The sequence below is a fragment of the Hippocampus bargibanti genome, linkage group LG10 (genome assembly GCF_051943395.1).
Source record: "Hippocampus bargibanti isolate YZ-2025 linkage group LG10, ASM5194339v1, whole genome shotgun sequence".
NCBI lineage: Eukaryota > Metazoa > Chordata > Actinopteri > Syngnathiformes > Syngnathidae > Hippocampus > Hippocampus bargibanti.
The window spans coordinates 7,699,368-7,725,893 of NC_142743.1; the positions used below are offsets into that span (position 1 = coordinate 7,699,368).

The following is a 26,526-nucleotide window of genomic DNA, read 5'->3' on the forward strand; positions in this document are numbered from 1 at the left end:
CAACAATTGAGTTTTACAAACAAATTATTACTCACTTTTGATTGACACAAAGATGTAATATCGTCATACGTTATTGTATCGGCAGCATGTTGCCAATTAAATGCTCTCTTTAATGAATCATTTAATCGTTTCCTGGGTAGAGAAATTTGTCTAACTTAATTAACTTTGAAAAACGACTTCAGCGATTCAACAAATCCTGCAAGAGAGATTATCTCGTTAATTGAACAGAAAACCGAGGAGAGAGCAATTAAATGATGTAGCCTATTGGATGGAGCCATCACCAGTCAGTGATGCTAAACGAAGCTTATTTTCTGCTTTCAAGGGGAAGTCAACCAGAATATTTTGTTTGTGATATGTTCTATGAACCAGTAACGTGCGGTGAGGTTCATGGCTGGTGAGGCACTGATGTCATCACAGTCAGATTTACATGAACTTTTACATGAACATGAAATTTACATGAACAGGTGACCATGAATACATATAAACTCTACAGAGTAGCTTATTCACCATTTCATTGGCAACAGTTCACGTGTTGTGTTTAATATGTCATGTCAGCATTCTTTATATATACAAACTGTAGCATAGAAAAAAAGAATTAAAAAAACGTTATCGTGTTACCTTTACTTATACATGAAGTCCATGCGCCGCTTCTTATCTTTCTTTAGTTTTAAAAGTCTCTCTGTCTCAATGGAGATCACTGCCAGTGAAGAAAGTAGTCCTTGATCAATCCTGTTCCTACTGTATATTTTCAGTCTTTTCAGTGCTGAGAATGACCGCTTCACTGATGCTATAGTAGCTGGAACAGTGAGCACGAGCTGGAGCAACTTTGTCGAATAGTTTCAATAAGATCCTTCTGGGCCAAAAAGCTGAGAAGCTGTCCAGGAGATTTACATCCATCCCTCACCATTTGTGAGCTGTACAGTCCAGTGTGTGTCTTCCTTTAATTATTATCTCCGGCTTCGATTGAAAGTCCAGTTGAGAAAATTCCTTCAATTTCGATACGTAATCCTCCATTCTGAAAATAAGGCCAAGCAACACGAAAAAATGACAGGATGGTCGCACTTAACTTGCTAACTGTTTACTGTAGATTGCTGTCACTAATTCTATAATTCCGCAGCTGAGGAGTTGCAAGAAGAATCTCTGGAGTCACCAGCGCCCCATGTCATGTGGCAGGAGAACTGTGTGCCTCACCTACGCACACAGTTTTGATAAATATAAAATAAAATAAACACTGGAGTACAGTGTTTGTAATGTACAGTGACTGTACATTATATACACCAGCATAACTGTAGAAATTTAGTGCATACACTGAAAGTGTTTGAACACTTTAATAGCGATATGCTGAGGGACAGCAATGCGGTCTCACTGCAGAGCAAGCCAGCACAGTTAGCATAGTCATTGCGCAATCCATGGTGAGGCTCAGCCGGCTGCTGCCTCACCATGAGTCTCGACCTTGTATTTGAACGGTAAATGTGAAAATTCAGCGATTTTGAAAACAATTCCAAAAATGGTGAAGTTAAATGGAAAATAACTTGAAAGTACAAACCACTAAATAAATATAACTGTTTAATTTATTTTTTCATGTGATATTTCCATGATGACAGGTGAGGCATGGCCTCACCTGCCTCCCCTGACTGCACGTCACTGCTATTAACGTTCACTAGTCTCAACACGGACTTGCGATTAATATTGCCGTTTGTGGCGTATGATTTAAGTGGGCAATCCACTTGTTTTAGCCACCTCAGGAGGCCGCCATTTTGCTACTTTGTGACTTTCTGTCAAATGAAAATGACAGAGTGCTTGAGGGCTCGAGTAACAAGCAATCAAAGCTCACTTGTCACTGAGTCAAAGGTGAGCTGTGATTGATCGTTACCTGAGAAACTAGGATATCATTATTAGGCAATAGCTAGTGACAAAATGGCCGCCTTGAGGTGAAAAAAAATAATGGTGATATACCAGTATTCAGGTTGAAGTTGTCAACAGCAAATCTTAATCAGAAATGTCATCTGCTACCCGTAACGTATATTTGATGGCTGATTTCAGAAAAAAATGCTTTTTTATGCTTCGCATCACATCTGCCAGCACTGTTTCCTTTCAAATTCAACACAATGAATTTCAGGTTTATAGCTTTTGATGTAAATAATGAGTTCAGTGTGACACACTGTCATAACAATCACGGTCAAGGCAATTAGAAGCACCACATGGCACAATTGCCGTTCATTTAGTCAAATAGAAACCAGCCATAGCGAGGCCAACACGTGAGGAAATGCTTTCATTTTTGGTTGCTGATATTAACTTAAAACAGCATAGTTTGGATTGGAATACTTCAGCAGCAGCACTACTACAAATATCCAACAAATCTATCTCTCATGTACATTCATCAAATCAAATCACATACAATACTCATGCAAAACCCACTTTGGCTTCCATCTCGAACAGCCGCAAGCATCAAAATTGCAGGCGGCGAGGTCAAAAGAGAAGCACTCAGTCATTCATCCCTCGCTGGCTGATAAGTCAAGACATTCGGCCAGGAAAGAGGTTTTAAATAAAAAAAGGAATAAAAAGAAACTTTAATAGGCGAAGTGAATCTTGGATGAAGCCAGAAGGCAAAATAATATATATGCTGAGAATGATTGCGCAAAGCTCACATTTGAAAGTCGCTTTCAGACTTTGTCCTGGTTTAATCCTTTAAGAAGAGGCGAAGAGGGCGCTGGGGAGGGGAGTTATGTGACCTGTCCATTTCCAGCCAGACAGCGTTTAACCATGATGAAAAAGTGACCATGATAACCTTTGAAACGTTGGCTTTATCACGCTTCCGTGTCATTCGTGTTCTAAATATAAACTGCACTGATAAATGTTCTTTCATTATAACGCTATGGGACTCTTTCAGAATTGTCTCTTTCAGGTCTCCATCTTTATCTCTATCTTCAGGAATTTGCGGCATCTGAGAAAAGCCACGCGTAGTTAAAATCAAGTCAATGGGCAAGTGAGACAGGCTTATGCTCCTTTGAATTAACCTGTCGAAGAAATTGGTGGGTGGGCATGACCTTGCTTGATCAGTGGAGCAAATTTTAAAGTAACAGAATGCAACAGAATCATCCACCCATTCATTTTCTGATTCACTTTATCCTCACAAGGGTCACGTGGGGGGGAAGGGGGGGCAATCCCAGCCGCCTTCTGGGACAAACTGAACGGGTTGCCAGCCAATCACAGGACAGACACAGATGAACAACAATAACCTGAAGTTGGTAACAGATTGCATAGTTAACCCTGTAATGCCATTCATATCATATTTGATACACCGGTTTGTGAGACCTCTATCTCACCACCATGTTAAATTATATCATAAAAAAACACTGACACATGTAGTCTACATGCCTCTACAGCAGTGGTTCTTAATCTTGTTGGAGGCACCGAACCCCACAACTTCCATATGCTCATTCACCGAACCCTTCTTCCAATGACCGTGCCTACTAACTGCAGACTAGACTGAGGGGTGGACTTCTCTGGTGGATGATCCACTGAACCCCTGAGACTGACTCACCTGAGGGTTCGATCGAACCAAGGTGAAGAACCACTGCTCTACAGGAAGCTCAAGTTTTGTTTTGGTCATTTCCAAAATGTTTGCTCCCAGTCTATCATGCTTTTGGATTTTTTTCAGGAAAATCAGTGTTAATTTTTAAGAAGTTAAAGTAAGAATAACATTAAAATACTAAGTCAATTTTAAAGGTTAGTGTTTTCTTCATTGAAAGAATGCATATTTATTAAGTAACTCATTCTTTATATTACAATTATATTGTGTTAAAATATCTGGATCAAAATTGATAGTCCAGGATTAAAATAAGATTTCCTCCAAATTGTCATTTCACATGTAATCTACCGTATACTTACTAAAACACTAAAATACTAATTTGACTTAATTCTTCTGAAATTGAACCTTCAAAAGTATTTTGAGTATTTTCACAATAATTCATCATTTTCTGGGCCGCTTTATCCTCATTAGGGCCTTCTCAGGCATCATGACTTTATGCTCTGACGTTATTGTAGCATATTTGTATATTCAAAATGAAATATATGTATAATTTCCACATTATTTTTGTATGTGACAAGACTTTTGTCCAAGCAAAATCTGACCTCTCTGTCCTAATTAAATAATAAAACTCAATGAATGATACAAAACTTTATTTTGGTATAATAAACATAATCTAGAGGGCTTTGCCTTTCATATAAGCAATTTCTGATTCCAATAGATCAACTACAAGTCAAGTTATTATTTGTTGTTCATACAACTTGGATAAGCGACAACACTTTGTGCCCATTGTATCAAATGTAATACAAAAAGAATCATAAACAACATGATGGAGCAAAATGTTTTTCTGGATTTTGATATAAGAGCTAATTAACATCTCAGATTCCAAAAATGAGAAATTTCCGGCTATTCTTTGATGAGTTAGGTCTTAAATGCTTCTCCCTGCCGCTAATCAACCACTGAAACAAAATTGGCCCAAAAAATATATATTTTCTTTTCAGTCCCCAGTCAGCAAACCGATGTTTACAGCTTATAACCACCCAGCAGCTACCAGCATGAAACACTGCTACTTGTCAGCTGACTTCTCTCATACATTGCTATATGCCCTCCCCAGGAGAAAACCCAGGCCGGACTCTCATGGAGAACTATCAAACTCACTATTTCTGTCCGTGTCGATAAGAGGCCTCGCTGGCTAATTCCAACGTGTTTTTCACTGACCCCGATTTCAATGTCTCCGTAGTTGGCTGCGAGGGCCAGAATGTAACCCCCCTTCCACACACAATCCTGTCACTGTTAAACCCCCCACGGCATAAAAGGGCCATAACACTATCGACATTTAAAACAGAATAATGCATACATAATGCCTGGACACTAGTGTGGTGTTGCACTGGCAAACCACCGACGGGATGAAATGGAGCGGTGCTTACATGCACCGATTTGAAATAAAACTCATGGTCGAACTGAGGCTGAATGCAATTCTTGTCTGTGCTCACTTTCTGGGCGCTCTGTGGAAATATATGGCGCTGTCAAACAAAAGCAATAAAAAAACTAAACATTTGTGAGAATATTATTACTGCTATGATTTCTTCCACCTGTTTAAAAGATGTGGCCCAAGGGTTAAGAGGTAGAAGAGACTGCACTTGTGGTAAATGTATTTCTTATACTAGAATGGTGCACAGTTTATCGCAGATCTCAAGGCCAAACAATCCTTGACATGTTGGACTTGTTTGATTAAAACATCCTGACACAACTGCTATCCTACTCAAGTCCAATAGGTGGTGGTATTGCACATTACAAAATGTGATACAGACGCTCTCCACCTTACGAACGAAATCCGTTCCGAGCGGTCGTTCCTAAGGTGAATTTGTTCCTAAGTTGCTTCAGTGCTATATTTTGGATGGAATGTATGTTTAAGGCAAACACTGAATGGGGAAGTATAAAACACAGACGCTCGAACAGTCGTAAAATGAATTCACACCGAGTAGTACAACGGCATATATCCTTGGGTCTTCAGTAAGCCATGACTGGCACTGTTGGCACATAATTATTGAATTCAATGCTAGCAGCCATTACTTTTTGTTATGCATTGCGTCCTCCTGGAGTCAACAGGGAAGAGGGATTTCCTCCCCGCCCACATACTCTACGCAGCCAATCGTAAGCAGGCTTGGCGGATAAGGGCCTGAACTCATTGGCAACACTTTAGCATAGCCAGTCGCTGATTGATCTGCCTTGGTGTCCGTCGCGTAAATATCCAGCCATTGAAACCTCCATTTTTTTTTGTGTGTGTGTGCGTGCGTGCGAAACACAGTACGTTGTCAATTGCAAGCGAGCTCGGCCGGAAAAAGGAGCACAATACAAAATCTAACTTACAGCATCTCTGTCCGAACATTTTTCGACATAGCTGCAAAAATGTTCGTATGTACTGTTGTTGTTCGTCTGTAATCTATATATGCTTTCATGGCCCAGTTAAATGCAGTAAATAATTAAAACAAGGTCCTTCTTTGGCTTGTGAAAAATGGAAATTAAATTGTTTTTTGTATTTTTCGCATGATCCTGCCAACCAGCCATTGCACTTTCAGAAAACGTTTTCATTAACACATGGAATATTCTGAGGAAAAAAACAATTAAGGACTGATAACAGGAAGTCCTCTGCTTGTGGATTTTTTTAAATTAATTAATTTTTGCCCGGCCATTGTGCAAATGTCTGCTTACTCCTTCAAGTCGGCTTTGTGGTCACATAAGCATCCACTTGTGTAGCTAACGGATGAATATTTTTTTCCTTTGTTATTGTTCGAGCGCGTCGTTGGCCGTTTAGATTTCGACATTGTATTCTTTTGGGTGACCATTGAATAGAATAGTGTTTTGTTTTTATCCCTTTTGTGTTTTAATGGCCGCTCAAAGATGATGACGGGTTGCTCTTGGGTCAACAAATTCACCCTCCGTCGTGGTTGTTACGAGTCTTTCTAAATGATGATGACGCCATATGTCTGACGTCGAGGTCACGTACGCCGACTTCATGGCATCTGGCAGGACGGGACGAAGGAACGCCCTCCACAACATCCTGCAGAGTCCGAGTGAGCCTAAGGGCAGAGAGCTGCACCTCAATGCAGGAAGGGGAGATTCAAACGACACCCAAAGTTCACCCTCCTCGGCTCAAAGAGAAGCGGCGCAGAGGAACAGCTGACTTGACATCGCCGGATTGAGTCCCGCAGAGTCCAAACTGGCTCTTCACGACTGGCAAGTCGTTGGGAGGCTACCGCAATACTGACGCCTTTGCATGCCCGATACTTCTGAGACAACCTAAAAGTCCAGTCGGGAGGCAATGAATGACCTGAAATTTGATCCTCTCCTCTTTCATCGAGAACTGCTTCATGTCACAAAGAGGGTACAGCAAGTGCTGAAGAATAAATGACTCTCTGTGTCTTTGTGTTGTCATATTATTTGTTAGTTCGTTTTTTTCACTTCTATATGGTGCCGCGAGAGTGGCTGCCTTTCGAGCAGCAACTGTATTGTGTTTTTCTACTTCTTTCTTTCCTTTCCTCTTCCTTTCCTAACTTTGCTGCTGTGTTACTTCCGGGTAGAGGGAACGCTGGCGCAAATGGCTGCCACTGCTCACCCGCATTAAAAAAATCCTGTGACTGTAAAGTGTCTTTGAGAGTTTTGAAAGGCGCTTAGAAATTAAATGTATTTTTATTACATTTCCTCAGTCATGTGATTATCCATGTTTGTGTGACGCTACTACGAATGTTTTTTTTTTTTGGACGACATTGTGTACAAGTAGCTATTTATACTGTCTATTAGCTATATCTGGCTGGATATCTAGCTGGCTATCTGTTAGCTACTAGCTATCTGGCTAGCTATTAGGGCTGCCTATCTAGCTGGCTATCGATTAGCTGGCTGGCTATCTGACTAGTTATTAGCCAGCTAGATAGCTTGCTATCTATTCCGGGTTGAGTGAATAATGGCGCATGTGGCTGCCGCTGCTTACCCACAGAAAAAAACCTGTATCCTGTGACTGTAAAGTTACTTTGAGAGTTTTGAAAGGCGCTTAGAAATTAAATGTATTATTATTATGTACAACATACATCTCATCAACAAACTCTTCATAATTCCTCTGCTTGTCAGCCCCTCCCCATATCCAAAATTCTGAAAACCCCTCTGACTGAACAGCAATCAAAATGTACAATCAAAGAACAATATGACGTCTGCTTTGTTTTTTTCCGCAGCGGGTGCATGTGCTGTACGTGCCAGCTTGTGCCCGCTTCATTATACAAATGTCAAAATATAAGTGGCACCGCTGTTGAGTGATGCAATGGAGACCGACGTAGGGGCGTGTCTGAGGAGCACAATTATTATTTTTTTCCATTTAGCATGTTCATTATTATCCGTTTGACAACTGATGAAGTGTTTCCACCACAAAGCCACAACAACATCGCAAGTGTGTTAACAAATAGACAATTATATTAGCGTGCCCTTTAGCCCCTTTATCCATTCATTGTTTTTCATACCCACATCATGTTCAGCATTATGAGGAAGCGGCAATCTATCCCGGCAAGATGAGAGCTACATTCATCATTGGTCGCCAGTCAATCACAATCGCATAAAGAGATGGTCATTCACACGGACAGTCGCCAAGTGGGAATTGATCAGATGATGGCTGCACACAAATCTATTTTATGTACAGATGCGGGAGGTGGGAGGGTATTTTGTTGAGCTGACGGAAAACAGACTTTTTTTGTCTTGCTACAAATGATGGTTTGGATTGAAGCGGATTTACGTGGAACAGGAGATGTGACAGTCTCTTTTCACCAATGGATGCTACAGCTTCGTGTTTGCTTTCAATATTTAGCTTTCAGCAGACGTGCACATTTCACATTTCCCTGATCCACTGGACAAACTGATGTTTTGATTCTTTCCTCTTTCATCTAGAACTGCTGCACGCAAAAAGAGGGAACAGAATGTGCTTAAGATTGAAGACTGTGTCTTTTGTGTTGCGTCTCATTACTTGTGATATTTTTTTTTTTTTTATTTCAAAATGGCGCCGCAAGAGTGGCTGCCTTTATAGCAGGTCCTGCATTTTGTTTTTGTACTTCTTCATTTCCTTTCCTGTTACTTTCATCACTTTGCTGCTGTCAAATGTCAATGTCTCTGTTGCGTCACACGCATGTATGATTTTGAAGTGCGCCTTTCAACCCTTTCATGTCTTTCAATTCCTTGATCTCCTTGATGTGCGTATCACCCTGACGCATAGCACACGCTTGCAAATTGTATAAAAGGAGCTGTCGCGGGACAGAGAGATTGGGCGAACCACGGGGCAGAATCATCTCAGACTCATCTCGGACTCACGCCGGGCGTCGGACGGACATCACGGCACGACTTGCTCGACTCCACGCCATGATCAAGCTCTGCGCGTCACCTGCCTGGGAGATCTGACAACGAACTTACTTACAAATAAAGAGAACCATCAAACTCTTTATCTCCACTGCGAAACGAATAAAGACTAATCCAATCCAATTAAAGGTATTTCCCACAAAATGAATTTTCTACAAACTGTCCTTTAGAATGAAAAAAACACAGCTGTCAATAGTATTGCCAAGAAACTCCAATACTTGATCGCCCCTCCCCACCCTCCAAATCACTTGATATTCATTGCGCCAAGCATTCCCAATTTGGAGACTGACATAAACTACAAAGTGTGCACCAAACAGTGACTCATGTTGCCGTCTGACTTGAGCTTGCTGAAAAATGCTACAAATGTGGTGTCAGACAAACAAGGGGAGGGAAACGGAACAGGTTTAGCAGGATCCCGTTTGAGTCACGTCAATCTTACTGAGCTGTCTTTGCATTTGTGACATAATTTACCACATAACTGGAGGCACTGCTCCTGTTACCAAACGCAATACAGTACGTGAAATGTACGTCTCGCCCAGTGCAATCCGGGCGGAAGAACAAAGCCATCACATAAGTCACGGGGCTTAAAGTGGAAAAAAATAGCGGCTCACAAATACGTATATCCTCCTTTCTATCATCATGTTTGATAGTATATCTTTGATGGGCGATGATAGCGCGAGTGAATTAAAATGTCGACTGTGAGCGCCGACAATATTAGAAAATCGTAGATAGGGATCAACACCACCCTCGTGAGTCACTTCAAATAAATCATCAGATCCATCACCATCCATCTCTCGCTAAACGGCTCATCACGTTCAAGCTCGGGGGAGGGGAGGTGAGGTTGGAAGCAATCCAGCCACGCTTTAGCACAAAGGTCGCGCACCGCCTGCCCAGACTGGTCACCTATCGATGCTATGTAGAGAAACACGTCAGTGCCCACACTTGCACACCAGCGCAATTTAGTGGTTTTTGATCAACAAGGGAAAACAAAATCATTCGGTCACCTCCCACAGAGGAATACCGAAAGAATGGGATAGATTTCCATTCATAGGAATAGATGTTTTTTCAATCTAAATAAAACATAGACTTTTACAGCAGAATGCGTCAAGTGTGTTCAATTTTTATAAGACAAATTTATACTCTTTCCTGCATCAGGCGACACAACCAAATTCTACATTTTAACTCATTCTACCAGACCTGCAAAAATGTGCGTACTCCAGTGCCAGTTTTTGTCATTGTCACTTGAATTCCTGGACCCACAGAATTTTTCTTGAGTTTTAGGACTACATAAACATTCAATACCTGTGTTAGAAACCTTAGACTCTCTTCTGTCATCCAAAAAAAAAGAGTTAATTCCTAAATTATATGGGTCTGGAGTATATGAGCTTGAAATGGGGGAAGCTGTCCAAAATACAATGCAATACATACATATTGACTTACATAGCGCTTTAACAACAGCTGAAGCTGGAAGAAAGCGCTAACACTGGTCTAAGTGGTCTCATGCTAAATGTTTCAAAAACCCATTGGACAGCGCTTCAAAGTGCAGATGAACAGTGACCCGATGCATACTGCAAAAGCGTTAATTTTATGCAACATAACTTCAGTCATATGTCTGTGTAAGCTCTCAGTCGTACAGGCGTGGTCCATCGATGAGAAGGTTTCTTCAGCCGTCATCTGTACTTTTTGAAGGTGTCGGACGTTTCGCCTCCTATCCAAGAGGCTTCGTCAGCGAACTAAAGTCTGACTGGTCGTATCGGCCCTATTTATATATCCCTAATGTCCAGACATGGCGGCGCCGGACACAGCTATGATAGGTCCCTACTCTCAGGTTGGGGGGAGCAGAGGACCACTCCCTGTGGCCCCACTGATTGTTCCTACATTCCTGATTAACGTCCGACACCTTCAAAAAGTACAGATGATGGCTGAAGAAACCTTCTCATCGATAACTTCAGTCACTCAAGTCAGTCACTTAACCGAAATCTGACTGAACATGAATTGAACTTACTGAAGATGAAAATGATAGGAAGATTCCCAAAGAACAAGCAGGAACGAAATCTTGTGGAGGCAGCACTCAAATATTATAGTTTGTTTCCAGGCTCATGATACTTGAAAATATAAACAATTTATTAAAATTCCCAGTCCTAGTCTAACCGTACAGCAGATAAAGGTTACGGGCACATGGCTAATGTTTACACACAGCACTGAGTGTGTATGAGGGTCCAAAATTGAATTCCCAACATTAGCAAAGTTTAGCGGCATAATACGGACAATGACACTATTGTATGATACAAAGAAATCTGTTTTGTAAAGCGGATCAACATTCAAATAAATAAATAAATCAATAAATAAATCGATAAAAATCTGAGATGATCCAGACTGTGAAAAGCCAGTCTCTGCCTGGTATATTCAAGAGGAAATCCGGCTTTATCATAGCGCTGGCAGCTTAATGAGAACCGCGGCCTTAAGATGTTTATTTGGCATAAAGAATGAAGAGATGGCATGAATATTAAAAAGAAGACCCTGTGTTGAAAAAGTGTTTCATGCTGCCGCAAGTCTTATTTTATTCATTTTATACCGAGGGCATACCGAACACCACCCCCCCCCCCACAAAATGGCATTGATTCGTTCTCCGATCGCCAGTGCGTTGCCGCGACGATAAATGTTACTGTCAATTGTCTCATGTCGTGATAAATGTGTCAAACAAAGTCACAATATGCCTGGCTTGCTCATTCGCGGCATTTAGCTGAGTGACTCTAGAAAGATCAAGGTGAAGAGACGGAAATTCCGCAGCGGCTGCCAGCCTAAAGGGAAACAACAGAACAGGTCTTTGATCCGCTCACAAAAGCATTTTATGCCTTGTTTATTGACCGTATGCACTTGTGTACTGTTTACTACAGAAGTATTATGCAGTTGTTTTTTTTTTACCAGTGCTGATCAATCTTTGTAATACTCTGGTTTAACAATGTGGCTGCTTTCGGAACAAAACACTTTCGTTTTCAGAATTATATTAATGACAAAATTAATTTATGGGTTGAGGAGTTAGAACTCCTGTGTGGCAGACTGAAGCCAAGTAAGACGTTGATGCTATATGGCAAGGGTGTCAAACTCATTTTTTGGCCACTGGCCACATTGTAGTTATGTCTATTTCTTGTAGGTGGTAATTAATTTGGAGAAGCCAATTAGAATGTTTAATCCCTTTCACATATCACATTAGAGAGCGCACAACAAATTAATGAATAACTTGTTATCAAATCTGAGGTCAAGAATAATGACTGTTATCGTGGTTTACATGGGACAATTTGACATTTTGGTTCGGAATTTACCAAGCATCATGGAATTGCACAAGTTTGATTTGCTTGCGCGGGCCGAAAACATAACGTGGCGGGCCAGATTTGACCCCCGGTCCTTGCCTTTGACACCAGTTCTGTATGGGAATCCTACATGGGACTTTTGCATTCATAACATTGAATGTGACAAGTGATAGTTGTGCATACATTTGTTTGCTTCGCAAAGATAATTTCTCCAACAAGTGTTAAATGTGCAAGTGAGTTCAAGGAGCTATGCTCACGTAAATATGAGTGAGGAATTAAACAAATAGCTAAATAAATAAATAATGCAGGGGTTGTGAGTGCAAGACCTCCCTGTGTGTAGTTTGCATGTTCTCCCCGGGCCCGCGTGGGTTTTCTCCGGGTACTCCGGTGTCCTCCGACATTCCAAAAACATGGATGGCAGGTTTGATTGAACACTCCAAATTGTCCCTCGGACTTAGTGTGAGAGTGAATGGTTGTTTTTGTCGCTGTTCCCTATGTTTGGCTGGCAACCAATTCGGGGTGTCCCCCGCCTAGTGCCCGAAGACGGCTTGGATGGACTCCAGCACCCCCCGCGACCCTAATGGGGAGTAAGTGGTACGGATAATGGACGGATGTATGGACGGATGGATGGATGGATAAATAAATACATGAAAGTGAAAGAAAATAGATGCAGAGTGCTCACTTTACTTCCCATTACAAGCATGGCTTGAGGAGCCTGAGAAGAAAGGAGCATCAATGCAGAGCGCCGATGCATATGTGGAACTGTCTCGGCTTGGAATTGAAGCGGATTTACGTTGGATTGGAGATGTGAGACAATCTCTTTTCGTCAATGAATGCTACAGCTTCGTGTTTGCTTTCAACATTTAGCTTGTAGCCAACATGCACATTTCACCATGTCGTCCCTGATCCACTGGTGAAAAGGGCGTTTTGATCCTCTCCTCTTTCATCTACAACTGCTTCATACAACAAAGAGGGTGCTGAAAGTGTCACATTGTTTTTTTTTTGTTTTTTTTTTACTTCAAGAGTGTGCCGCAAGAGTGGCTGCCTTTTCAGCAGCTCCTGTATGTTTTTCTACTTCTTCCTTTCCTATTACTTTCATCACTTTGTTCCTGTGAAATGTAAAATTCTCCACTGCGAGACTAATAAAGGCTAATCCAATTATACCCTTCCTTTTACCCCTTTGTCCTCCGATGATCCATACGATCATACACTGGCTATGTGCAACGTGCATCAATGTTTCCAAGAAAAATAAACACAAAAACAGCAGAGAAAAAGCACACTGTGAGAAGACGGGACACTATAGCAGCTGAAAACTTACATTATCAGATGATATGGGTGTCAATCGTAGTTTCAAACGACACTCAAATGAACCCGGTCAGTTCGCACTCACCTTGACGGTGGCTTTGGTGTTTTTGCTACTGCTGTTGCTGCTACTGTTGTTGTTGTTTGGGTTTTTGGCATCTTCGTGAACTCTGTCCAAAAGCCAGAGGAGAAACTCCAGGGCATCATGTTGTGAGTTGCCTCGAAACTGAGAGCCATATTTGGCTACAATACTCTGGAAAAAAAGGACATCAATGTTGATATTTTGTTGTTTCCTAATAAGGCTGTGAACAAGTATTTTGGAATCCGTGTGGTTGTCTACGATATAAATTCTTGTGAGTAATTTGGGGAGATTCAGCCAATTTAGATGAATAGTTATCCAAAATGGAGTGAAAATAAATCATTTTTAATTACCAGAACTTAACATTGATCTGAACCATCTTCAGCACAGGTGTCAAAGTAAAGTCACCACATCATTTTGTTCTGCCCGCGAAAGCATATCACGCACGTCAAGTGCCATGATGCTAGCTATAGACAGAACCAAAATGTGCTCCTTGTCATTGTTCAAGTCAGCCTTTGCATACCTATATTTGCTTCTCTCTTTCCCTTTCCGCTTTCAACTCTTCTCATTGACCGATACTCTAAAAGACGTTATAGACATCCATGGTGTGCTCGAAGAAAATTAGTAAAGGCAAGAAATGAAAAACATATATCTTCTAACGATGAAAATGTTTCTTCAGCCGTCTTCTTTGAAGGTGTTGGACGTTTCGCTTCTTATCCAAGTCTTACTGGTACCATCTATGTTCTTTCGCTAAGATTTCAACCTCATTGTCGTCAAATGAGTGGTTGCTAGCTTTTAGGTGCATATGTACTGCCGATTGAGGCCCACTAGTATTATCCCTGCGATGTTGATAGTCTTTTTTTGAGAATGTGTTTAGTCTCCCCAATGTATTGCTCTTTACAATTGGACCACTCCTGTACGAGTGAGAGTTTACACAAACATATATCTTCTAAGGCACGGGTGTCAACGTCAAGGCCCGGGGGCCAAATCTGGCCCGCCTCATCATTTTATTTGGCCCGCGAAAGCAAATCAAACTTCCAGGGTGCTTGCTAAAGTCTGAATCACAATTTCAAATTGTCCCATGTAAACCACAATAACAATAACAAATGACTTCTATTGATCACATTTTACAAAGATTCCACCGCATATAGCTATATTTTACGATTTAAGACTCACACTGAATATTCATGTCTTGTTTTCGAGTTGATGACGATCCCGGAGTGACGTCACGGAGGGAACACCCCTGACCGAGAAAGCAACACACAATGCATTTTGGGTACTTTGTTTGGTCTGAAAACACCGTGTTGATTGCAAAATTAGAAGGAAAACTACATAAATAACGCGATGGTAAATTGTGTGGCAGCCAATAGCAGTAACACGCATAAAGAAGGTGTACGTTTACAATTCCCAGCGGACAAACAATGCGGCATTTCCAACGCAGTAAAGCAGGATAGCGCCAGCCGACGAGCTCCCCGGAGTGTGCGAGTCCCCGCTTGGATAACCGCTGTCATCCTATCAGCCTGACAATGGGTAGACAGTTGCTTCCAGTCGTGAAAGAGAGCAATCGTCATAATAGTGGGGGAAACCTAACGGACAAACATTCAGCTGCTGGAACGAAGAACTAACCGGAGTTAGCGATGGATAAACGCTGTCATTCATACGTAAGTTCGTAACTCCTCATCTTGAAAGTTTAAACAACGTTTTGCATGCACAACCAGTAAACAATCTGCATTGATGTTGACATCTTGTAGCTTATTATTTGTTATTCATGTCCTTATATGCCACATATCACCCAATTGATGCTATATTGCTTATTCACGGAGCTTCATATGTGCTTCATATGTTGTGTCCTTCACCAGTTTCGTTGCTTATTAATAATTATACGGAAGGACTTCTTTAATCGATCGCAAACACTTACCATTTCCTCTTCAGAACTATTTGAATCATATTCAGAACTGGGTGAGTAACAAGAAAGGATCTGTTTCCGAATCTGAACTCTCTGAAGCCATTGTTTTGATTCTGGACCAAGGAAGTTTGTGAGTTTCTTGACACGACGTCACGAACTGGGGGCGAGACTTTCTGAATGTCTCCAGTTTTGAGCTCATTAGTGGCAGTTTTGGGCAACTTTAAGTCCTTTTTATTGGTGTTTTGCGTTTGACTAAAAATATCAGCCTGCGTGTTTTGGGTATTTTAGATGCTATAAAACGTTTTTCTGATGTCAGTTAGGAAACAAAAAAATGGTGTCGGTTGTCCTTTAAATTTGAAAGCTAGTTCTTTGTTAATTTGTTATGCGCCCATTGTGTAATATGTGGAGGGGATTAAACATTCTGATGCCTTCCCCAAATTTATAACGGACCCCGAGAGGAAACTGTAACCACAATGTCACCAGTGGCAAAAAATGACTTTGACACCCTTGATCTTCAGGGTCACATCGCGTTCGACACAAAGTAATACCGCCCCAGCCTCTGATTTGTTGACAACATGCAGGTTCCATAATTAGGGGCATGACATGTCAAACAAAATTGGAAGAACATTCCCTCCCTTGATTTGATCACCAAGCAATTTACACTGAAAGTGACGTGTAACTGCTTTAACATTTGCAACTAATGTCAACACTGCTGTCTACCAGGTACTGTTTCTAGACTGTTTTTTTTTTTACTATCAAGCCAGCAGCAAGCAATATGACTCTTGTGCTTTCACTTGAAAATTGGAAATTTGTTTGGTGACCGTTCGGACAAACTTAAGCAACCAAACTAAACGACTTTTGGTGTGTTGCAATGTGCGGGCGGGCGCTTGAGTCAAGACGCAGCTGCCGCCAGGCTAAGTGAGACCATCTGCCGTGCCTGTGATAGTGCACCCTGTGAGTTTTATTCAGCGTATTGAAAAGCGATGAAACAGATGGAAGATGGAATGGTCTTTTCGTCAAATTAATACAAATCCAAGGGGAACACATTTAGATGAGGGCACGATTACCGGTGTGCGGGGAAGGGGGGCGGGGACTTCTGTTTAGTGCCCTCATTATTTTTCCTCATTTGTAATTTGGTCCGTGGTTCATTTGGAGTTCACAACTGTCATCTTTAACATGCAGAAGACATGTTTAATCACAGGATGTGTTGGGTTGGATGTTTTTTTTCTCTACTCATTACAACGGGAACAAAAAAAATGGGTGTGCTTTTACATAGCGTCGCCGCCGTACCATGTTGATGCAGTTTATATTTTATGACTATACAACATTTACTTCAGCTACAGCTACGACTCATAAAAAGTGTGGTGTGATTTACTACAAGTCCACTAGAAGGTACTGTTAGCTAGGAAATTTAACTTCCCCGCACCACTAAAAGAAGGCCCTGATGTCATCAACTCGAAATCTGATTGGCTAAAGCAGCAGTTTTATCGACACTTATTTTATGCTACAGGGCCTGCCGAATTGATTGGGAAGGCGTCTAGGTAGATTTCTGACCCCACTAACAAGTAATGGCTGAAATGTGATTGGTTAAATGCTAAAATACGAAAACACACATCTGGAAGTAGCACAGCAGGGGAAAAGGCTGAAAGACAATTTGGAATTATTTAATAAGAACTCATAGACAAAATATATCGGTCCAGATATTTTAAGACAGCAGAAAAGAACTTGCAGACTGGTTGAACATCTTTCTGACATAGATTGAAAAATTGAAGAGGATCAATGATATTTTTTAACTTCTGGGATGGTATTCCAGGCAAAGAAATTGGGGGAAGTCAGATATCACCATAAGTTGCACTTCAGAGCTATTTCACCCACCCTAAAATATGTTTCCATTATACAGACGCTCCCCAACTTACGAACAACATACGGTCCGGTCCGAATGGTCGTTCGTAAGTTGAATTTGCGTCAGTGCTGTATTTGTAGGCCCGGTAGTCGAGCGGTTAGCACGCCGGCTTCATAGTGCAGAGGTCGCCGGTTCCCGGGGCCCGCGTGGGCTTTTTCCGGGTTCTTCGGTTTCCTCCCACATTCCAAAAACATGCATGGCAGGCAGATTGAACACTCAAAAAATTGTCCATAGGTGTGAGTGTGAGAGTTACTGTTGTTTGTCTTTGTGTGCCCTGCAATTGGCTGGCAATCAATTCAGGGTGTCCCCTGCCTTGTGCCCGAAGACTGCTGGGATTGGCTCCAGCAACCCCCGCGACCCTAATGAGGAATAGGCACTACGGAAAATGGATGGACGGATCTATGTTTAAGGCTTGTACAAGTATGTTTAAAGGACAACCGACGTCTCCGGACAAGTTGCGTCCATAATTTGTAAAATGGCTTCAAATGACTTCTACTGGGCGTATTTTAATAAGATTCCACTGCATTTAGGTATATTTTACGTTTTACGACTCGCTCTGAATATTCAGGAAGTCTTGTTTTTGAGTTGGTGACGAGTCCGTACGTGACGTCACGATAGGACCGCCCCCCGACCGAAAAAAGACACACTGTAGCAGTCCTTCCATCACGTCAATGTATTTTGCTGTACATGTTTGGTCTGAGAACCGTGTTGCACCCAAAAGCCGCCAGAAGAGGGCAAGCTCCATATAAGGAATTTATCAGCCTGTGGAAGCGGAGGTGGCCACTGGAGGTCGTCATTTTGTGCCTCTTTTTTTGGGGGGTGAGAGATTTTCCCCCAATGATGCCTCAAAATGGCACATATAATCCTTTAATCGATTGCAAACATGTATGCTTTCCTCTTCAGAACTATTTGAATCATATTCATAACTGGATGTGTAACAAGAAAGCATATTGTCCAAATCTGAAGCCATTGTTTTGATTCACAAGCAATGCAGGATGTCTTGGCGTGAAGTCACGAACTGGGGGAGGGACTTTCTGAAAATGCCCAATTCGCAGTTCAATTTTTTTTGCAGATTTTGGACACTTTAAGTCATTTTTACTGTATACTTCACTACCACAAATTGAATATGTTCATTTTGACAACATCCAACTACACACATAGTATGTCAATGTAAAGACAACTTCCAAATGCCCTAGATGTTGGATTTGCACAACCTTTGCTTGCCCTTGCCCTCCCCAAAGTGCCAGCACAATCACTCTCGTTTTTAAACAATACACATCACAGCTCAAACAGGACTGGAATTATAGGCGCTCACATCCATCACATACAAAGTGAGCCTTCTCCTCATCACTGTGCATCCAGCCTAACAGGATTGGATTGATTCCAGTGTGACAGGCAGTGAAACATGAGGACTATTTTCAGACACATTATTTTCTAAAGAAAGCTTCACTCGTGCAGGTGTGTCCGCAGGTAGCAATCACTCACTCGCACAACTTGTCCTTGCAAAATCTTTTTTCTTTTTTTTCTTTTCCTCAACCCCAAAATCAGTGTTTCTTTCCATTTAATTATCAATGAACAATTGCCCAAGTAAACTGAGTTTTGCTACCATACTCATTTCTGTGTAGCGGAATTTGGATTGGGCAGAAAAATATCTTTCTGTATTTCTAAATATTTTTTGGTTGAATACAAGAATGTTTCCAAAAAAATGAGTTGACTGAGCTCCCTCAACATCCCTTAGGTAACACGTACCATATTTTCAAGTGTATAAGGGACACCAGAGTATAAGGCGCACCCCTAATGATTGGTGCATTTTCAAACTTTTTCCATATAATTTAATTTTAAGCAGATTCTTTACTTACAGATAGTGTAGGTGTTCAAATACCTGACATGTTTCGGCGACTACTTCCGCCTTCGTCAGAGTGTCAGGTATTTGAACACCTACACTGTCTGTAAGTAAAGAATCTGCTTAAAATTAGATATCAAGTAGACAGGATGAACTTAGTACAACGATTTTTCCATATAAGGCGAACCAGACTACAGTGAGACCTCAACTTACAAACACCTTATCTTACAAAGTTTTCGTCTTACAAACGTCAAATTTATGAAAATCAAACCTTATAATAACCACTATTTTCATAATACACACCCGCCACGGCTGGCGGAGTGATCTTCGGCGGAAGCACACGACCGAACAGCACCAGAGGTTAAGTTACCAACAGTCCATATGGAAGATGACTCTCCTTCCATAAACCATCAACGACCATCAAAAAGGTCAATAAAACTTTATTTTACAGCACAGTTTATTTCTTTACGTACAGTCCTCATGTAATGCGCCTCTCTTTCCAAACAGCAATTCCCTTTGACCTTCGACCTCCAACGCCATTCCATCAAGCCATCAATGACCATCACAAATTCATTACAATACAATAGCACATTTATTATACACAGAATAAAGTCTGTTGTGTGTAGTTTTAAGGCTTATTTAGTTGAAAAATATATTTTATGGAAACCAGGGATTTTTTTTTAGATACACACTTTTCGCCTTACACACTCTGTCTGGGAACCAATTAAGTTCGTAAGTTGAGGTATCACTGTATAAGGTGCGCCTTATACAGTCAATAAGTGGGAAAGGTTTTCCAAATAATATAGAAATACATAAGTTTTCCAAATACAGTGATACTTCAGCATACAAACTTAATTGGTTTCCAGAAAGTGTGTGTAAGGCGAAAAGTTCGTCCTCCAAACATTTATTTCCCATAAGAAACCATTAAAATGAGAATAATCTGTCCCCGAACATAATTTTCTACAAAATAAGCCTTAAACCGACAGAAAATATACCTTATTTTATGTGGAATTAATGTGTTATTGTATGGGAATTAAAGAAATAAACTGTACTGTATAATAAAGTTGTTTTATTTACCTTTGTGATGGTAGTCAATGGATTGGATTGGATTGGATTGGATATGCCTTTATTAGTCTCACAGTGGAGAAATTTACATTTCACAGCAGCAAAGTGATGAAAGGAATGAAAGATGGATGACGAACTTCCAGTTTTCCTCTTGATGTTATCCGAGTGAAGTTGCCGTGCTTTCTTGGCGATAATACCCTCACTCACACTGTACCCAGCTAGGTGCTTTTTATTCATCCAAATCAACAGTTTTTCAACCTTTTCTATTGCCTGAGACTGTTACTTAGACAACACAGAAATACCCTTAATAGCTTCCTTCTTCTAAAGGATGGTAGCAATGGTCAATTTAGCGTAATGGTACTGGGACGCTAAGTCACCCAAACGCACAACTCGTTCGGGTTTTTCGATGATCTCCTTCTTCTGCTCGACTGTAATTTTGTTTTGTGTCCGCTTCGGCTGAACACTAGCCTGTGGTGGGGTCTTTTTCGGTCCCATAATAAAAAAGTATCCTCCATAAAATCCATAAAAGTATTCTCGATAACAAACCACGTCCACCCTCAAACAAAGGAGGTGACGAAAACTAGTCTGCCATCCACCGTGGTGCTCCGTGTGTTTTGGTTCGTCCGCCGAAAACTAGTTCATCAGCCAAGACTCACGATAATGTTCGTGAGGTGAAAAGTTCGTGAGCTAAAACTTTCGTAAGCTAAGGTATCACTGTATAAGGCACACCACATTCTAAGGCGCTACAGCACAGTGTCAAAGTCAAGGCCCGCGAGCCAAATCCGGCCCGCCACATCATTTTTTTCGGCCCGAGGAAGCAAATCAAACTTGTTAAATTCCATGATGATTGCTAAAATCTGAGCCAAAATTTATTATTTTTGGATGTCAACCACAACAAAAGTCATGATTCTTGACTTTAGATTTGAAAGCGAGTTATTCATTAATTTGCTGTGTGCTCTATATGTAATATTTGAAGGGATTTAAACATTCTAATGGGTTCACCAAATTCGGCCCTCGAGAGGAAACCATAACTACAATGTGGCCCGCGGCAAAAATGACTTTGACACCCCTGCGCTACAGTAAAGATTGTTACGCACTACTTCTTCTCCAGGGGAAAATGGAGTCGGTGACTGCTGACATTAGTTGCGAGACCTGTTGAGGCTCAATATTACTTCACATATAAGGCGTACCTGTGTATAAGGTGCAGGGTCATCTTTTGAAGAAAACCAAGGCTTTTGGATGCACCATATATACCGAAAAATACATGCATTGTTGTCTTTTGCCTGTCACCACAGATAAACAGAGATTCAAACGCAAAACATCCCTATTTGGAGGCAGACCTGATCACCACACACAGCAGCATTGTGATAGTTCCAATAATTTTCAGACACGTTTCTTGTATCATCACATTGTGTGCGCCGCCACCATTCGTCTGATGCAACATGGAGTCGACTAATTGTTGTTTACTCATAAAAAGCTCAGTAATTACCGGTATTTTGACGTACTACAGTCCAGGTGGTACATATCCACCATCAAGATTAGTGTGTGCAAACATTGTAAACATCCTCAGTCATGAGAGATCTTTGAAGGAAAGGGGAGGCAGGATGAGACGAACGATCCATCAGTGTTGGCCTGCGTCACTCTCACACAAGTCCTATACCCCCACCTAAACAAAGGAAACCACATCAAACACCCCTCTCTATCTCCTCGCCTGAGCTCCTCGAGCCTCGCGGAGCCGCGGCTCTTCAAGCGTGAAAAAGAGGAATCCGCGACCCTTCTCGCCAAAGTAACCCGCACAAGAAGTGCCTGTGTGGTTAAAAAAATCCTTTGGGGCCCACCAGCGTGAAGCCGCGAGCTGTGTTTAAGTCCTATTAATGTGTGAAAACACTTAAGCAATAAAATTACACGGCACTCGTCCTGATTTAAACAGCAGAAGGCTTCTTCAGTTCATATGAAAAAGGATGAACCTAAGTTGAGGAGCGTCTGTGTACACTCTGTCGTACAGGAGTTGTCCATCAATAAAAAAAAAAAAATTCAGCCGTCATCAGACCAAAGGGAGAAGAGATAAAGAAGGTGGAGGATTTTAAGTACTTGGGGTCAACTGTCCAGAGCAATGGAGAGTGTAGAAAAGAGGTGAAGAAACGTGTCCAGGCAGGCTGGAGCGGCTGGAGAAAAATGTCAGGTGTGATGTGTGATAGAAGGGTTTCAGCTAGGATGAAAGGAAAAGTGTATAAAACAGTGGTGAGACCAGCCATGATGTTTGGACTGGAGACAGTGCCACTGAAGAAAAGACAGGAAGCAGAGCTGGAGGAAGCAGAGCTGAAGATGTTGAGGTTTTCTTTGTGAGTGACCAAGTTGGATAGGATCAGGAATTAGTACATTAGAGGGACAACTCATATTAGAGGCTTTGGAGAGAAAGTCAGAGAGGCCAGACTGAGATGGTTTGGACATGTCCAGAGGAGAGACAGTGACTATATCGGGAGAAGGATGCTGAGTCTTGAACTGCCAGGCAGGAGACCGAGAGGAAGACCGAAGAGGAGGTTTATGGATGTGGTCAAAGAGGACATGAAGGCAGCTGGTGTGAGAGAAGAGGATGCACAAAACCGGGTATAGATGGAGGACATTGGTTCGCTGTGGCGACCCCTGAGGGGAAAAGCCGAAAGGAAAAGAAGAAGATCAGACCAAATGGGGCAATCAGAGCCAGTCAAAGAATGGATCAAAGTTCTGATTTATTGGTATTTTACATATTCTGTAAAGCGCCTTATTACAGCTACGGCTATGTAGGCTCAATGTATGTAAAGCTGTATTGAATTGTATTGTATCCACTTTAGCTTCATCTAATTGTAATGTATAATGCAACCCATGATTGATAAAAAGGTTTCTTCAGCCATCATCTGTACTTCTTTGAAGGTGTCGGACGTTTGATTGCCATGTATATATATATATATATATATATATATATATATATATATATATATATATATATATATATATATATATATATATAGATAGATATATAGATAGATAGATAGATTTGCTTCCAAGAAAACCATCCCAGCAAAAGTGTCACTTTGTGAACTTTGACATCTGAAAACAACAACAACAACAACAACAACAAACATGACTGGGTTAGCAAAAAATGAACTCATCAAGCAAGAGGCTCAGGAATTCTCGAGCCGTGTTGCCTCCTAATCAAAAGGAGTTGGGGAACATACAATTTTACACTTGAGGAATTAGGGAGGAATGTTGTGGCAACAAGCAGCTTTTACGGATGCCTGTCCTTCCTTTACTATGGAGACAGCACAGGGAGGACCATGGTCTTATTTACAAGTGAAGTCCCCTCCTCCACCCCGCCACCCTCCTTTTCTTCCTCCTTCTCTACTCTGAGTACACACCACTGGAGACATCTCAGCATGGGGCCTCCTCCTCCTCCCTCCTCATCCTTGTCCTCATCTTCGGGGCTGGATGCACTTGCTACAGTAACGCTCCCTTCAGCGTATACACACACACACACACACATACACATACACACACACACACACACACACACACACACACACACACACACACAAATCACTGTGTCTGTGAAATGGGACGAGGCCAGGCAAGAAAGGGGAAATGAAGGACATGTTTTCCTTTGCAATGCAGAGGAGAGGCCCAGCGGGTGCACCGGTGATCCAGCCAAAATATCCATCTTGGTGCCGGGACAAGATACGGCTCATGCATCGCAAACTGTTCAATCTCAAATAAAAATCATCTCATTTTACTTAGAAGATGGTGACAATTCAATCTGGGAAATTTCTCACATTCTTGGTAATGAGAAGATCAAGTGGGTGCCACCCCAGCCCCACCTCTATTCTGGCAATAAGAGCAAAGAGGTAATAGAACCCATTAAAAGTAACCACCATTTTGTCAAAGAGCCTTAAAGGACAACCGACACCATTTTTATGTTTCATAACTGACATCAGAAAAACGTTTTATAGCATCTAAAATACCCAAAACACGCAGGCTAATAGTTTTAGTCAAATGAAAAACATTGATGTCGGTTGGTGTATTGTAAGGCACACTTTCAATGAATGAGAAAAGTTTTCCAATTATAATATATAAATATATAAAACTTTTTCAAACATAAGGCACATCACATTATAAGGCACTACAATAGAGGCTGGGATTATGCATTACTTTTTCTACGGTGGGGGGGAAATGGAGTTGGTGGCTGCTGACAGAAGCTGTGAGTGTGGCTCAATATTACTTGACATATAAGGCGCACAAGCAGATAAGGTGCAATTTCATGTTAAAAAAAAAAACACGGCTTTTGGGGGCGCATAAAACACCGGAAAATATGGTATACAGTGATACCTTGGCTTACGAACTTAATTGGTTCCCAGACAGAGTGTGTTAGGCGAAAAGTGTGTATCCCAAAAATTAATTTCCCATAGGAAACCATTAAATTGAGAATAATCAGTTCCCAGGTCCCCATCAAACATAATGTTCTAATTTCTAATTTTGTAAGCCTTAAAACTACACAAAATATGCCTTATTTTATGTATAATAAATGAGCTATAGTATTATAATTAAAGAAATAAACTGTACTATATAATAAAGTCGTTTTATTTACCTTTGTGATGGTCGTTGATGGCTTGATGGAATGGAATGGCCGGTTTCATCAGCATTAAACACTTGATGAGGAACGTAACCTTCTTCTTTCACCATTTGGAGGAATGATCCTTTGTAGGTGCTTTCTCTGCAATCATTTTACCTTGGTCCTCATCAATTGTGTTCTGTTTAGCTGGGTTGATAGCTTTTTGCATCAAGTGTACAGATGCCTGTGCGGGTTATTTGTGGATCCTGATTGATGGGAATTTTAACATTGTAGTCTACACTCTGGCTTTGAACTATCAAAGTTGAGACGAGTCCAAATTTCACTGTTTTCTATCCATTCTGTCACTGTCTCTGTCATCTGCCTGTCTCTTTAATGTTTAAGCCACCTCCCCTCACTGCGTTCTTGACCAATCACGTAGCTTTAACCGAAGACTGGGGGCGGGGAATAGAGGACAAAAAAAATGTTGGCAGCCATTTTCTTTTTGGGAGAATGCTTCAGTCTCTCACTGTCTGTAAACCCCCACCCCCCCCTCACTGCTGCGTTCTTGACCAATCACGTGGCTTTAACCGACGACTGGGGGCGGGGAATAGAGGACCAAAACAAGCAGGCTGCCATTTTCTTTTAGGGGAACGGGCTCATTCGCGAACGACACAGCACTCATTGTGGCAGCTCCGTGTGTGTCCCGAAAATTAGTTCGTATGCCTAGGTAAAATTTTCATAAATTTAACATTCGTAAACTGAAAAGTTCGTAAGACAAGGGGTTCGTAAACCGAGGTATCACTGTATATCAGGGGTCTCAAACTCGCGGCCAAATGCGGCCCCCGAAATATTTTGCGGCCCGCGTTGATATGAAAGATTAAAGTTCGTGCGGCCCGCATGATTGATATGAATGAAACTTGTGTGTGGAGCTGAACAAGTAGGCAAGAGCAGCCATTTTTAGGACAGTTCATGTTCAATATTTTATTTATGTTAAGAAAGTTAAAGGTTAAAAAACTATGAATACAGACATTTGAAACTTTATTATAATAATTCGTTTTCCTGTGTTTTTTTTCAGTCGTCTGTATCTGCTTTATGATATAATCATTTTATTTATTTTTTTGCTGCTTAATTTATTTTTTATTCATTTTTCCATTTATTTATTTAATTCATTTTTTGTGTTAAAAATAAAGATTGGAATGTTTTATCTGTGCTTTTTTTGTGGAAATCCTTATGCGGCCCAGCCTCACCCACACTCTGCCTCCAGCGGCCCCCCGGGTCAATTGAGTTTGAGACCCTTGCTGTATGTATTTGTATGGCGGTGAAAATTTGACCCTGGAACACCCCCTTTATTGCTTATGAGGATTATTGAATTCAAAACCCAGGGAACATGGAGATCTCGCGGAAAATATAATGTACAATGGAGCATGTATCTGACATATTCTTTTTTCCCACACCTGAGGTTATGCAAGTCTGTTATGGCTCCCAGCAGCTGTCAGGGAACTGTTTTGGTGTCATCCAATAAGCCCAGAAGGGGGGCAGTTTCACAGCAAGACAACCTTTTGTTGACTACTTCTTAAATCACCTTGAATATCATAACATAATAAAAATAATAATA

The 26,526-nt window shown here is 41.2% G+C and overlaps 2 protein-coding genes across 2 annotated transcripts in view; one reads left to right on the plus strand and one right to left on the minus strand.

Moving 5' to 3' along the window:
* The window catches only part of usp43a (ubiquitin specific peptidase 43a), a 106,421-nt gene that overhangs the window by 71,998 nt on the left and 7,897 nt on the right, over window positions 1–26,526 (minus strand). Inside the window, exon 2 of the mRNA XM_089005920.1 lies at window positions 13,622–13,786. Coding sequence (XP_088862046.1) covers window positions 13,622–13,786 — 165 coding nt within the window. The remainder of the gene's footprint in view (window positions 1–13,621; window positions 13,787–26,526) is intronic.
* LOC148892260 (cAMP-dependent protein kinase inhibitor alpha-like) lies at window positions 6,347–6,885 on the plus strand. The gene has a single exon (XM_089005921.1). It carries the CDS (start codon window positions 6,513–6,515, stop codon window positions 6,711–6,713), a length of 201 nt encoding a protein of 66 aa, XP_088862047.1. The 5' UTR covers window positions 6,347–6,512; the 3' UTR covers window positions 6,714–6,885.

What these genes read in the sequence shown, in the direction of transcription:
- LOC148892260 (XM_089005921.1), top strand. Translation starts at nt 6,513, where the DNA reads ATGTCTGACGTCGAGGTCACGTACGCCGACTTCATGGCATCTGGCAGG.